At 42.9% G+C, this 16,050-nt stretch overlaps 1 protein-coding gene across 4 annotated transcripts in view; it reads right to left on the reverse strand.

The window, feature by feature from the left end:
- The window catches only part of LOC141154171 (diacylglycerol kinase eta-like), a 269,412-nt gene that overhangs the window by 50,199 nt on the left and 203,163 nt on the right, over window positions 1–16,050 (reverse strand). For 3 of the 4 annotated variants that reach the window (XM_073639679.1, XM_073639677.1, XM_073639680.1), the window contains 10 exons: window positions 14,777–14,902; window positions 12,685–12,787; window positions 11,037–11,199; window positions 7,440–7,548; window positions 7,207–7,346; window positions 5,129–5,210; window positions 4,017–4,108; window positions 3,268–3,367; window positions 906–1,143; window positions 718–822 (listed from right to left, as the gene is read on the reverse strand). In XM_073639679.1, coding sequence (XP_073495780.1) covers window positions 718–822; window positions 906–1,143; window positions 3,268–3,367; window positions 4,017–4,108; window positions 5,129–5,210; window positions 7,207–7,346; window positions 7,440–7,548; window positions 11,037–11,199; window positions 12,685–12,787; window positions 14,777–14,902 — 1,258 coding nt within the window. The remainder of the gene's footprint in view (window positions 1–717; window positions 823–905; window positions 1,144–3,267; window positions 3,368–4,016; window positions 4,109–5,128; window positions 5,211–7,206; window positions 7,347–7,439; window positions 7,549–11,036; window positions 11,200–12,684; window positions 12,788–14,776; window positions 14,903–16,050) is intronic. The other variant, XM_073639678.1, reaches the window with a different exon arrangement.

A 16,050-nucleotide genomic window follows, 5' to 3' on the forward strand; every position in this document is an offset into this window, starting at 1 on the left:
CAATCAGTGATGTGGGCAGGGTTATCTGTGCACAGACCCCAGATGAAGCCTCAGCGAAACGCGCGTTGGGTGTTTCAAGTGATAATATCCTGCTTATGAAAACTACAGCAAGCAGCCCAGTAAGTGACACATCGCCGGAATTAGGGTCTCTGTCCCTACGTCATGCTGCTCTCTACATTGTTATACCACTACATTATGCCACTCTCAGATTAAGTGGCAAAACCTGGCAAAATATTTCCTTTAAAATGAATCCCCTTACAAGAGCAGCAATACCAGACATAGCCCAATGGCATTACATCAAAAGAATAGCTTGGTAAAAAAATGTATAATCATTTTTCATGCTAAATTTGATCGGATGAATAAACAATAGTTGCATAGATGAGCATACTCTTTACACGGGGCCTGTCCGGCATCCAATGCTCCCCTATCTAGAGGTCTGGCTAGACTCAACAAGAAATACCATGAGGTCAACTTCCTCAAATCACAGAGGTTGATTGACAGCTTTCTTCTTTATGTATTCCATGTCTGCGTCTACAGTAAAAGCTGTCAATCAACATAGAAGATGACTTGCAGCTTTCTCCATACGGCAAGCAACAATTTATTTGGACTTGTAAAATGATACAAGGCAGAAGTCAATGGGAAACCATCTATCCTGATCTCCCCCCAGATCTGGCAGCATAGAATCCACAGAAGATAATCTCCACAGTATTAGGTTACCCATGCGCTCCAGGTCTTTGTTGAAGTCTTCTGAGTTTTCCTTTAGGTTTGGTGACGTTGCAGAATTGCTGAACACTTGAGTTTGCTTGTTTTGCTCGTCCACAACTAAATTGGAAAATATCATTACACATGATTAGTAAAGATTACGAGAGCAACGTCAAACTGGAAACCATTGAAGTATGTCTTACCCTTTTCCGCCTGCTCAATGATATGCTTCAGAGCCTTCTTCAGGCTGTTGGCCCTCAATATTAGCTGCTCTTTAGATTGGAACATTTTTGCTACATCGTCCTTTTCATTCAGCTCTTTGCCATTTTCCTTCAGGGCAGAGTCTGGGTGAAGGGTTCGAGGTGAGGGAGACAACAATGCCAAGGACTCTTCATTAAGAGCTCGTACCAGTGAATCTAGCTTTTCGTTAAGCATTGAACACTGTAAAAGATGAATACACTTTTCTTAACATCATAAAGCAACACAGATGGGAAACGTGCTTATTTTTATGGTTTCATGGTGAAATTTGCATTTCTATGTTCCTCTTAATCGGCTTGGATTTACCCCAGAGATTCCAATTTTTCTACATTCTAAAAGTAGCACTCCCTTGGCAAGAAAAAAATTAGATTTACCTATGTACTTGGCTGAATAATTTCAATATTGTTTATTTTATTTTCAAGACTTGCTTTACATAACATGCATGCTGCAAGCTCTGAGCTGAGTGGGTGTTACCTATGAGGCATTATCTGATTCTCCACCATTTGACATCTCTCAATAAACCTGCACAAAAACATATTTTTTTAGGTGGATTCTGCCTGGAACTCGCCTGAAAAAGAACTAAAATATGTCCGAAATAATGTCAAAACGACTTGCTGTTACCATGTTCAGCCTTTTGGAACTTCTTTTATAAGGTTTCGAAAGTAATGAAGCAGCTAAAAGAAGTGACTGGTCCATACTTCTGCAGTCTTCTGCTTGAAACCAGCCACTATTTTATATATAGAAAGTAGAAAAAATATTCCAGCACCAAAGGCGCTTCAAAAGGACAACAGAGAAGATGCTTCAGGGAAAGTACCGCCGGTATTTTCCTAAAGTGTTTTCCTGCAGCAAAAGCTATGCATCTAAAGGACGCCTTGTGCATGTGACGCTGGTCACTACTCACAGATAAGCCGTGTGGCTGGGTAGTCAAGATGTCCGAGGTCAAAAGCCAAAAGAGTACGTCATAGACAGAGGGGTGAAACAAAGGTATAGTCAGGAAACAGTCTAAAATCATAATTCCAAGAAGGTAGCAGATCACGGCAAAAGAGAGTACGTCATAGACAGAGGGGTGAGACAAAGGTGTAGTCAGGAAACAGTCTAAAATCATAATTCCAAGAAGGTAGCAGATCACGGCAAAAGGGGCTAGACAAAAAGATGGTCAAGACAAATCCAAGGTCGAGTAGCAAAGATCAGAATACCAGACAAGGAATGCAGAGCAAACACGTACCTCATTAGCAAAGCTACAATTGGCAGCAATCTAAGGCAGAGTGCTGGCTAAATAGCCAGGTAATTACTCTGGACAAGAGACAAATGGATGAAGCCCCAGGACACCCTGGTCCTGATTGGACAGCTAAATTGGCACTCCAGACACTGACAGCTCAGCATGACCCAGCATCCAACTAGAGGGCTGAGCTGTCCATCACCATACTGACAGCTCAGCACGCCCCTGTCCTAGATGGGACAACAGAACTGCCAGTCACTGCATCCAGACACTCAGATAGGGGGAATCGTTACAGTACCCCATATTCTAGGGGGACACTGAATCCCCAGGTTTCCCTGGAAAATTATGATGGAAGGCCCTAATCAGACGATCAGCCTTCATGGAACAAGCCAGGACTCAGGATCTCTCTTCGGGTCTGTATCCCCTCCATTGACCAAGATATTGGAGGGAATTTTCTACCCTCTCAGAATCCACAGTCCTCTGCACCTCATACTCTAACCCTCCATCAATGGAAACTGGAGGAGGCGGAGACGAGGGAGACAATGCAGAAGGGGTAAATTCTTTCAACAAGGACTTGTGAAAAACATTCAGAATACGAAGTGAGTGAGGAAGCTTTAATCTAAAGTCAACTGGGTTGATTGCCTACAGAATTTCATATGGGCCAATAAATTTAGGACCCAACAAATGATTCCATCCAGACACTCTGATAGGAGGAATCGTGACAGTGCACACACTCTAGGAAAGGTTTCTATTCTACACTCTAAAACCATACTAATAGCTCACCGCTATAATTAAAAAAATATGTAACTGGTTGGATAATTTCTATAATTTCTATTTTTTTTTCTTTTATTTTAAAGACTTGCTTTCTCTAACATGCATGCATTTCAAGCTGCAAGCTTTGAGCTGAGTGGGTGTTACCTGTCAAGCATTATCCAACTGACTCCAGCATGACACATCTCTCAATAAACCCTTAGAATGGTTTCTATTCAAAACTGCAACAATAACTGAGTGTAAATGTCTTATGTTGCTGTGCAAATTTCTTTAGCACCAGACTTAAAAGTATCCTAATGCAGCAAGTGAAATGTTACCTTTCTAGACATATTGTCCGCTTCTTCACGGTTTTCAGCGGCTTGCTCATAAGCCTTTCCTACTTCTGTTATAAAATCATTCACAGAAATGCACAAAAACCTGTATGGTGGTTAAAAAACACTTAAGTTATAAAGAAAACAAAACAAGATAATTGTATATTGTATCGTTTAAAATGTCATTCAGAAAAAAAGCCGCATTACTCACATTACTAAAAATTAATTACCCAATAAAGAATGGATTTGATTGCGCAAATTTATACATAAGAATACAGATTTTTGTTGGTATTTAATCTGAAAGTTTGGCTTAGATAATTAAAAATTTTCAGTACAGAAAGTTTTTCCGTTGTATAATAATATTATGCAATTTTCTAAGTAAATCATCTACAGGCATATGATTTGTCCAGAAAAAGTTTCAATAGTGCTGGAAATGAACAATTTTAACAAAATTCTTTAATGGGGGTGTTCTCAAGTTTGAAAGTTATCCACAGGATAGGGGATAACCTTCCAATTACTGAGGGTCCGACCGCTGTGGCCACCACTGATCCCGAGAGCCGGGGGGCTGAATAAAGCGGAGGTTGATCATGCCCACTGCCTTTCCAATCATTGTAATTGGAGTGTCGAAAACCTTCGACGTATCCATTAGAAATGAATGGAGCAGTAATGCACATAATAGTCCAGAGGGAAACGTTAGTGTGAACAGAGCCTACACTGGTAAAATGTATCTTGGTAAATGGCCATCATTCACTTACTTGGCAGAAGAAATGACATCGCAGTGCTTATCTGATTCTAGGATCTTCGCTAGATGGAAGGCAACAGAGTCGGCATACTGAGAAATCTGCATCTGCCAAAATACAACGGGACGGTATAGCAAAACGTCTGTATGTGGAACGTGCTGCAATGTGACGATGAGTAAGAGCTCATATGGTAAAGGCCATAACAACCAAAATATGAAAAGCCATAATTCAATGTCTTTCTTTTAGCCACCGAGCTTTCCTAAAAAAATGGAATTTATGCAGTAAAAAAGTTACATATTAAAAGTGGTAGAAAAGTTGTATATGTATCCCAAAATGGTACCAACAATAACTTCTGCTCACCTCACAAAAACAAGTCCTAACCTACCTCCATCGACAGCAAAATAAAAATGTTATACGGGGGTAAAAAAAACTTAAAGTTCGGATTTTCTTTTTAAACCAGTAAAGAATAATACAAATTATAAAAATTGTCATCACTGTTACCGGAATGCTATAAAACCCAAATTAAATGAAATGCTACCCAACTGTATTATATGGTAATGTGAACAGTCATGTGTCAATCAAAAATACAACTTGAAAAAAAAAAAACAACTCGCCTTCACAAGGCAATGTCGAGAGAAATAAAAAAAAAAGCACTTGAAAAAAGGGGAGGAAAAAATAAAAGTGCAAAGATGAAAATTGGCCTGGTGAGGAAGGGGTTACGACTCTGTTCACACCTGAGGATTTGAATCTAATTTCTCTGTTCTGGTAAAACAATAGACATCATATTGGAAACCAGACGGACCTCATTACAGTCCATGGGGTCCTTCTGGCGCCTTTTGCATCTGTTATGCAATGAATGTATCCTCCACAAGAATTCAATTTCTTTGTGCCTAAAACGGAACAGAAAAACTGAACTCAAAAATTCAGGTGTGAACAGAGCCTATGCAGCTTTTAACAAAATCTAAAATAAATTGTAAAATGGTCAGAGTTACACACACATTATATATATATATTCCAAAATATGTGTTTTGGAACATATTAAATAAAAGTTTCACAGCAGCATTAAGGAACGACATTCCTAATAGGTGAAATGAGCGGCTGGTGATGTCCGGCACAGCAGTGGTCACCTGAGTCCTCGGTTCTCCGTTTTCATCTTCTCTGGTTGGAGGCGGCGAGTGTTTAGGGGATTCATAGGTTAAGATACTCCACCTGCACAAAAATGGAAATAAAAAAAAATGCATGTTTAAATATTTAAAACCATTTATACAACTTGTCCATGACTCACTATCACGTGACTTTTTTTTAGAGCTGTCAAATCACAGACAAGTCATATACAGGTCCCAATTACCGGCCACTTGTGTTGAAGTCTATGTAAGTTATGTGCGATTTGCTGCCGGAGATACAAAATCCAACACATTTGGGAATATTTTTGAACCTGTGTCGCATAAAGGTCACAGGTCACAATGCGACACCACAGGAAATCATTATATGAGAGGTCACCAGGGGCATAATGATCACACAACTCTGTGATCGCAACAGGGCCCGTGCTGGAGGGGGGCCCGTCAACACCAGCGCCTATTTCACCTGGATGTGCATCTTCAGACACACATTCAGTTGAAGTGTATTACGGCGGAGAGAACCTCCGGGTCCCTGCAACTCCGGGTCCCTGCAACTCTGGGTCCCTGCAACTCCGGGTCCCTGTACTGCAATACAGACCGCCAGCCAATTAGAGGATTAGAGGCTAGCAGCTGACGTCGGTGTGCTAGTCACAGGCGGCACATGGCAGTGACATGATTTGCTGCCAGTGCTGGAATGCCAAACTCAGCTTTCAGCTTTTGCGCCGACTAGAAATGAGGGATGCCGCACGTAGTTGGAGCGGGGGAAGATAATAAGAATTGCTAATTTATTTTTAAAATCTGCTGGAGAAAATCAAGGGACATTATTTCTGGAAGGGGCCCATGATGGGGGACATTATACTAGGAAGAGGATCAGGATGGAGGACATAATACCATAAAGGGGCACAGGATGGGGGACATTATACTAGGAATAGGCTCAGGATGGAGGACATAATACCATAAAGGGGCACAGGATGGGGGACATTATACTAGGATGAGGATCAGGATGGAGGACATAATACCATAAAGGAGCACAGGATGGGGGACATTATAACATTATACTAGGAATAGGCTCAGGATGGAGGACATAATACCATAAAGGGGCACAGGATGGGGGACATTATACTAGGATGAGGATCAGGATGGAGGACATAATACCATAAAGGAGCACAGGATGGGGGACATTATACTAGGAATAGGCTCAGGATGGAGGACATAATACCATAAAGGGGCCCATGATGGGGGACATTATACTAGGAAGAGGATCAGGATGGAGGACATAATACCATAAAGGGGCACAGGATGGGGGACATTATACTAGGAATAGGCTGAGGATGAAGGACATAATACCATAAAGGGGAACAGGATGGGGGACATTATACCAGGAGGGGAACATTATGCCAGGAAGCGGCCAAGACGAGGGACATTATTACAGAAAGGAAGCAGGATGGGGGACATTATTACATGGGTGGCAAATACGCATGTTTTTATAGGTTCTAAAAAGCTACAGTGGCCCATACATCTGCCCAACATGCAGGTGGGGACCCAAGTCCAAATTTTACACCAGGGCCTGTAGGACTCTAGTTACCCTACTGGATGTCACAATGAAACAAAGCAACCTCAATGTTATGTGACACATGTCACAATATAGCCCAGGCCTAATTTGATATGTCAAATATAACCTTGGGTATTGGGGCGATAACTTGCTAATCGGTGCGATTTTTAAACTGATTGCACTTAAATGCATTGCTATGGTTAATTCCCAATTAATGTTTAGTCGAATAGCCAGGAGGCTTTTAACCATTAAAGCGTTATTCCCTATTTATTTTCCATGGGACTGCTGGATATACAGTAGCCATGTCCAGTGCTCAGCAATCACTGGAGTCCCATAGAGAATGAAGGGATGTTTGCCACCGTTTCGTTCTAAAGGGGAATTGCACAAACCCATCCTCCGGCTCAGAGGGGTATCACCTATCTGCAAGCTAATCTTGGGAATAACCCTTTACAGTTGCAACCGATGTGAGAACTTGTCTGTGTTCTTGGCCGCGTGGCAGCTGCATAGTGTACAATCCTGTGATCTTACTAATTACCTGTCGAGCATTTTTGTAGTGGCTCGTTCAAGCTTTTCAAGTATTTGGAGCAGCTGGGCGTCGTCATCACAGAGACTTCCCCAACCCAGGACTCGGGCCAAGTCATTGCCTGTGCCAAGTGGCAACACACCAAGTTGGCACTATACATATATAAACAATAATGAGTTCAAACAAGCACGTAACTGGGATAATCACACACAATGGCTGTCCGCACAATCACATCATTTTTGTACCTGTTTATGAAGCCCCAGTTTGTCAATTTCCGAGAGCACCCAGCCCACACTGCCGTCTCCACCGCAAACAAGGATACGAAATGTCGAGAACTTCTGGAACAGGCGAAGCCTAGGTTAAATGTGTAAATTACATAGTTACTCTGGAACTAGTAAAACATCAAATCAAGTAGTAAGCTAAGGGAAAATTCAAAACTGTCATACACTGCTATGTGCTATTCCCTTTGCTTGTGTGTAAAAGAAACACGGACCTCTCTTATTGGCTAGTGCTCAAGTAGGGTCCCATCCCATGTAATATTAATAGAGAAGAACTTGGCACTCGTAGAAAGTTACAAATCAATGGGTTTTGTTTACATGTGCAATTCACAATTTAATGTATAATGTTTCGCTCAGATCCCGGACCTTCATCACAAGCACAGATCGCTTTTAAACAATGGTAAAAAAATTGAAAATATGTCATCTGAGAATAGCATATCACTGTCGGAGAAATGGAGCTGTACATTCCTACAGCAATGACATGCTGATATCAGAGAAATCTGTTTCTTTGTCCTCCTGGATTGAACTTTGATTCTCAATTCATGGGTAAAACCTGTATTCAGAGAAGACATATTTTCCCATTATTGAGATAAGAGGTGGCAGTTGGTGTTTTTAAAAAGCAATGGAGGTGGGAGGAGCTAGGGGCAGACACAGGCATTCTGCTGCAAGTTCTCCTGAGGTGTGAGGAGCTAGAGGCAGACACAGACATTCTGCAGCAAGTTCTCCTGAGGTGGGAGGAGCTAGAGACAGATAGAGATTCTGCAGCAAGTTCTCCTGAGTTGGGAGGAGCTAGAGGCAGATAGACATTCTGCAGCAAGTTCTCCTGAGTTGGGAGGAGCTAGAGGCAGACACAGACATTCTGCCGCAAGTTCTCCTGAGGTGGGAGGAGCTAGAGGCAGACACAGACATTCTGCAGCAAGTTCTCCTGAGGTGGGAGGAGCTAGGGGTAGACACAGACATTCTGCTGCAAGTTCTCCTGAGTTGGGAGGAGCTAGAGGCAGACACAGACATTCTGCAGCAAGTTCTCCTGAGGTGGGAGGAGCTAAAGGCAGACACAGACATTCTGCAGCAAGTTCTCCTGAGGTGGGAGGAGCTACAGGCAGACACAGACATTCTACTGCAAGTTCTCCTGAGGTGGGAGGAGCTAGAGGCAGACACAGACATTCTGCAGTAAGTTCTCCTGAGGTGGGAGGAGCTAGAGGCAGATAGACATTCTGCAGCAAGTTCTCCTGAGTTGGGAGGAGCTAGAGGCAGACAGAGACATTCTGCAGCAAGTTCTCCTGAGTTGGGAGGAGCTAGAGGCAGACACAGACATTCTGCAGCAAGTTCTCCTGAGGTGGGAGGAGCTAGGGGTAGACACAGACATTCTGCTGCAAGTTCTCCTGAGTTGGGAGGAGCTAGAGGCAGACACAGACATTCTGCAGCAAGTTCTCCTGAGGTGGGAGGAGCTAAAGGCAGACACAGACATTCTGCAGCAAGTTCTCCTGAGGTGGGAGGAGCTACAGGCAGACACAGACATTCTACTGCAAGTTCTCCTGAGGTGGGAGGAGCTAGAGGCAGACACAGACATTCTGCAGCAAGTTCTCCTGAGGTGGGAGGAGCTAGAGGCAGACAGACATTCTGCTGCAAGTTCTCCTGAGGTGGGAGGAGCTAGAGGTAGACACAGACATTCTGCAGCAAGTTCTCCTGAGGTGGGAGGAGCTACAGGCAGACACAGACATTCTGCAGCAAGTTCTCCTGAGGTGGGAGGAGCTAGAGGCAGACACAGACATTCTGTAGCAAGTTCTCCTGAGGTGGGAGGAGCTAGAGGCAGACAGACATTCTGCTGCAAGTTCTCATGAGGTGGGAGGAGCTAGAGGCAGACATAGACATTCTGCTGCAAGTTCTCCTGAGGTGGGAGGAGATAGAGGTAGACACTGACATTCTGCTGCAAGTTCTCCTGATGTGGAGGAGCTAGAGACAGACACAGACATTCTGCAGCAAGTTCTCTTGATGTGGAGGAGCTAGAGGCAGACACAGACATTCTGCTGCAAGTTCTCCTGATGTGGTGGAGCTAGAGACAGACACAGACATTCTGCTGCAAGTTCTCCTGAGGTGGGAGGAGCTAGAGACAGACATTCTTTCTCCTGGGGTGGGATTAGCTAGAGGTAGACACAGACTTTATGCTGCAAGTTCTCCTGATGTGGGAGGAGCTAGAGGTAGACACAGACATTCTGCTGCAAGTTCTCCTGATGTGGAGGAGCTAGAGACAGGCACAGACATTCTGCTGCAAGATCTCCTGAGGTGGGAGGAGCTAGAGACAGACATTCTTGCTCCTGAGGTGGGAGGAGCTAGAGGTAGACACAGACTTTATGCTGCAAGTTCTACTGAGGTAGGAGGAGCTAGGGGAAGACACAGACATTGGGCTGCAAGTTCTCCTGAGGTAGGAGGGGCTAGAGACAGACATTCTTTCTTCTGAGGTAGGAGGAGTTAGAGGCAGACACAGACATTCTGTTGCAAGTTCTCCTGAGGTGTGAGGAGTTAGAGACAGACATTCTTTCTCCTGAGGTAGGAGGAGCTAGAGGTAGACACAGACATTCTGCTGCAAGTTTTCCTGAGGTAGGAGGAGCTAGAGACAGACATTCTTTCTCCTGAGGTAGGAGGAGCTAGAGACAGACATTCTTTCTCCTGAGGTAGGAGGAGCTAGAGCTAGACACAGACATTCTGCTGCAAGTTCTCCTGAGGTAGGAGGAGCTAGAGACAGACATTCTTTCTCCTGAGGTGGAAGGAGCCAGAGGTAGACACAGACATTCTGCTGCAAGTTCTCCTGAGGTGGAAAGAGCTAAAGGTAGACACAGACATTCTGCTGCAAGTTCTCCTGGGGTAGGAGGAGCTAGAGACAGACATTCTTTCTCCTGAGGTAGGAGGAGCTAGAGGCAGACACAGACATTCTGCTGCAAGTTCTCCTGAGGTAGGAGGAGCTAGAGGCAGACATTCTTTCTCCTGAGGTGGAAGGAGCCAGAGGCAGACACAGACTTTATGCTGCAAGTTCTCCTGAGGTGGAAGGAGCTAGAGGCAGACACAGACATTCTGCTGCAAGTTCTCCTGAGGTAGGAGAAGCTAGAGACAGATATTTTTTCTCCTGAGGTGGGAGGAGCTAGAGACAGACACAGACATTCTGCTGCAAGTTCTCCTGAGGAGGGAGGAACTAGAGGCAGACACAGACATTCTGCTGCAAGTTCTCCTGAGATGGGAGGAGCTAGAGACAGACACAGACATTATGCTGCACGTTCTCCTGAAACAACAGTTACAGTTCTCCATAGAACTTTATGAGCACCAACTGCCATCTCCTATCTCAGTAATGGAAAAATCTAAACTCACTGAAGACACATTTTACACATGAATTGATAATTTTGAGAATGACTGATCAGTCCTGGAGCAGAAAGAAGCAGATTTCTCTAATAAGATATTTTATAAACTTTATTTTCAAGCATACTTTTGATCGTGGTTGGTATACTATTATTGAACACGTTAAAAATGCTTTGATCAGAAAATATGAACAAACAGCAATCATTTTATACCCACCCTAGTTGTGGACCACCATTCATGAGGTCAAAAACCTGTGCTGGATTCAAGAATTGCTTAAATTTGCGCAGAAACTTTACACCTTGGTTATCTCCACTTTTAGAATTTACAAACACAAGAAGTGGACTAGCACAGGACACCGGAGACGTAGCTTTCCAAAAACCTGAAACAGAAGAGTTAAGCGAGTTACTCCGATTCTTATCAAAGCAAATTTCAATCAAATTCCTACATGGTAGACGCTCCGCTGGCATCAGGCCGTGTTACGGATTAGGGGCATTAAAATCCGCTATCACCACACACCTAGAACACTGTCTCTTTGTACTTCTTCATTATCAAGGAGGTGGTAACCCATGGGTGAAGATAATTGCCCCTAACGTAGACTGGCTGTCTCCTTGTTTTATTTCTATGTCATTTCTGCAATAATCAATCTGCGAATATTTTGTATCTCTGATCGGGGAGCCTTACTGCTTTTGTATGTTGTTATGTACGGTGTGTCTTTTTGTTATTTTATCTTTTTGCCATGGTTGTATGCACTGTAACGTTTGTATATGAAATAAAAAATGTGATATCTTGGTTGCTCACTGATCTAAACGTACCCACAACCTCGAAGAGGGAAAGTACAGGTTGCGTTACCATGTGCATGCCAGAGTGCCAACCGTGTACCTGTTTGGTGGTGAAAAGCAGTGTGTGTGTGAATTTGTGTCATCCAGCGTAATAGTCTCGCTGGTCTAACAAAACGGCGAGTGGAGGCAGCAAGAAGAGTGGTGCGGGTGAGCGAACTGGCTATGGGGAGCGCGGAGCTCACTATTAGCCTAGTGTGATAAGTGAGTGGACGAGTGAGTGTGGGAAGCAGAGTCTCCCTTTACATTCGCATCCAAGTTACATGTGCAGCGAGCGGGCGGTGTTCATGACAGGTCAGGTATGCGGTAAACATCCAAAATAAAGATGGAGGAAATGAGATTATCTACTTCTATGAATGGTAGTATTTTACTCTTTACACCAACAATACGATGATGAAGAATACACAATACTGATCCCTTGAGGAAGGCAATAGCGCCGAAACGCGCGTCGGGGATACACGCATTGTGCAGGTTGTGCAGGCTTCGCCCTCCCCACCAAGGTAAATATGAGTGATTACCATGGGACATGATGTGAGGGTAGGATATAGGTTTATCTGAATGGGGGCATCTTGGACACATATAGATCGCTCTTCTTGTATATCTACATATATATCTTCTCTGCTATACAATGTCTTTGTGCAATAGGGATTTGACAATAGAGGAATCTGTACTTTGCGTGATACTTGCTTGTTTTTAATCTGGTTTTTAGGCTTGTGTATGTATTTTTTGCATTCAATAGTCTCTCCAGACTTCCTGTGGTTATATGTTTAATAAAGATTGTTTCACATTTTTCAATATAATTGGCTATAGATCGTTGTTTTGTGCTTCGGCTCCCTCTTGAATATAGTCTATTTGACGATCAGCCTCTTTATATATATTCAATGAGTAAGTTGCAATATGGATAGTATGCTTATATTTTATTTTATAACCTTGGTAGTATGCAACTTGATACTCTATCCTAATTATCCCGTTTGTGTACAATACTGATCCCTGTGGTACCCCACTAGTCACTATGGGGGGGCACTTACCGTCTGAGTCAATGCTATTTAGCGCAGTAGGAGGGATTATAGAGACTCTGCAGGCTCCGAGGGGACATACTTTGCCTAGTTGCTCTTTACATGAACTATGCACCTAAAAATGATAGAAATGTTTCTGAGATAGTCTAACAATTTCATTAAAACACCAATATTAATTAACCGACTCATTAATTAACATATTAAGTAACTGAATTAAAGCAGAGAACATACCAACCTCTAATTGTTCTCCAAACACTACAGTAAATAAGACAAGAAAATAAGGACGAAACATTGACCCTTATGACCAGCCTTATCCCTGTCCGCTCACTACTAAGACTGCGGTCATCCTTCCATGCTGCATTTCTTGCCAAAGGTGTCTTTCCCGGCATTACAGCTGTACAGCTGGTCACCACTGGTCAGACAGGTTGGCTTCTTTTAAAAATTGGATTCTCTTTATGCAACAACCCCTTTAGGGCTTATAAATCTACAATTGCACAACTGCAACTAGATATCGCAAGTGTTGCCCAACTCCAGTGGTGTAACTCACAGGAAAGTACCACAACGCTTGCAATAGTCGTGGATCGCTGCACCGAGCCTCTCCGCCACATACAAGGTGCACCAAGTTTCCTAATTAGCATCCACTTGGACTTAACTCATTAGATGCCAAACACTATGGTTGCTAATATCTCCACAACGGAGAGGTGATATTAAAAACAAAAAGATTTTATTCCGCTCTGCAGCAACTAATACATCCTGTGTCCTCTATGGGCGTAGTGGAGTAAGATGCGACTGCTTCATTAAGATGCACACATCATTTATTATAGGGGCTGTACACCTACAAGGCTATGTGCTTAGTTTATATTGTAAGTTTGGACTAAAGACTCCACTATCTCCTCTATTAAAGTAGTTGACCAGGCTTGGAGCTCAATCTGCAGTTACTCTATGGGACTGCAGACTTGTGAATCCTCACAGAGCGCACACTGCATGCTGTCAGGATTCTCCGGCATCGGGAGCAGGAGGTCATGTGACAGCAAATATGCAATTTGCATATGTCCGGCCACATTCCAACTAGATGTGTCCGGCCTTGCTCAATTCCCTTATACTGAGAGAGGCCGCGCACGTCTAGTCACCACATGACTGCATGTATAGCTGCTCTTGATGCCGGAGAATCCGAACACTGCATGCTGTCAGGATTTTCCAGCACCAGGAGCAGGAGGTCATGTGACCGTAATTATACAATTTGCATACGATCAGCCACATTCCAACTAGATGTGTCCAACCTCGCTCAATTCACTTATACTGAGTCACTGCACGTCTAGTTGGCACATGACTGCATGTATGCACCGCCGCTCCTGGTGCCCAAGAATCCTGACAGTGCGTGAGGTGAGGATTCACAAGTCTGTAGTCACATAGAGGGACTGAAAAATTGTACACTCTCTTGGCAGGAAAAACACTGCATTCAAAACGCCCATTTTTCGCTGTTTTTCGCTGCGTGTTTTATGTATTTTTTGCATCGTGTTTTGGGTGCAGATTACATGGGTGCTTTCTCCACAGTATATGTTTAATAACGTTAGTTTTTTTCACTTTCGCATTGTTTTCTATGGGTGAAGAAACGCTGCAAAAATGCTGAAAGAATTAAGATGCTGCTGATTTAAAAATCACTGCAGTTTTCCAGTTACAAGCGTGTGCAGGAGATTTCTGAAATCTCATAGTTTTCGCTGGTCCTTTAAAAATCAACTTTTAATTGTCATAAAAAAAAAAATGCAAAAACGCAACGTGTGAACGTAGCCTTATTGTGCAGATGCAAGGTGGATAAATAGTGCAAGTCTATTCATTCCCACAGACGTATCTACCATGTAAATGTTCGTCACAATTTTCAGATTTAGATTTTTCAAATATTTAAAAAAAAAATCTGTATTATTTCCTTGACACTTCAGAAATACTTGTTACTTTGTGTGCACATATCACATAAAATCCCAGTTAAAAAATCGTGAAAAAAATGTGGAAAAATTCCCATGGTATGAATATTTTCGAAGGCTGGGTATATGCTTTGTATAATCCGACAACACATGGATTCCAGCAGACAGAGCGTCCAGTGACTTACTATGGCTTTGCACCACAAGCACCTCCAGTCCTGCAGCCTCCGCACGCTCCCACATGTTTTATCACACACTGCACACTTGGCGCTGACCGGCAGGTTCCCTTCCAACCACTGATGGGGCATTGTCACCTATAAAGCGAAAAGCAGCATCATAGACCGAGAAATCCATTTGTCAAGATTTATTGATCAAACCAAAAAATATATATTTGACTAATATGAATTTACAAAAAATATAGAAAATATAGAAAAAGGAACGGAAAACTGGTAACAAGTCAGACAATAAAAGAATGTAAATGATTTCCCATAAAGGAATATATCCAGACTGTCAGCGTATGATCCTGAATCCTGGACCTCAATACATAACTGACACAATGTAAGACTTACACACTTACACCTCGCCCTACAAGCAAATATTTCACTGTTAATTCAATAGGAAGAGATAACAATATCCCAGACAACCTGTTTTATTAAAGGGAATCTGTCACCAGATTTTTGCCACCTAATCTGAGAGCAGCAAGAAGAAGAGACAGCGACCCTGATTCCAGCGATGTGTCACTTACTGGGCTGCTTGCTGTAGCTTTGATAAAATCAGTGTTTTATCAGCAGGAGATTATCAGTAGAGGACCTGTAAACTAGCTGCCAGGTAGTCCAACCACACCCCCACCACTGATTGGCTGCTTTCTACCTATGCACATTGTACACAAAAATCAGCCAATCAGTGGTGTGGGCGGAGTTATGCAGAGCTCAGCATTCAGAGAACTGCTACATCTGCAGCAGAGAAAACTGTGATTTTATCAAAACTGCAGCAAGCAGCCCAGTAAGTGACATATCGCTGGAATTAGGATCTCTGCTTCTACATTATGCTGCTCTCAGATTACATAAGAAAGATAGCAATAATGTTTCTTTTGAAAACAAAAACCAGGAAAAAATTGCACAGCAAAAACCTGGTGACAGGTGAATACACTTAAAGGGTTCGTCCACTACTTTGATGTTAATGACCTACTCTTAGCTTAGGTCAACAATATCATATGGTGGGGGTCTGACACCTGACACCCCCATCAATCAGCTGTGATCAGCTTTGCAGGCAGCCGAATGTAAAGAATGTATGGCTCAGCCCCTATTCAATTCATAGAATATCAATATCAACGTTGTGGACAACCCTTTAAAGCACAGCTCTAAGTGGCAGTATAGCTCACTTACACTAAAAAAAGAAAATACTTATTATAAGGCCTAAAAATATTCAGACTTAAATGGAATCTGACAGCAGGATTTCACCC

Source organism: Phyllobates terribilis, unplaced genomic scaffold (genome assembly GCF_046119375.1).
Source record: "Phyllobates terribilis strain yellow unplaced genomic scaffold, ASM4611937v1 Scaffold_7__3_contigs__length_470593459, whole genome shotgun sequence".
Taxonomy (NCBI): domain Eukaryota; kingdom Metazoa; phylum Chordata; class Amphibia; order Anura; family Dendrobatidae; genus Phyllobates; species Phyllobates terribilis.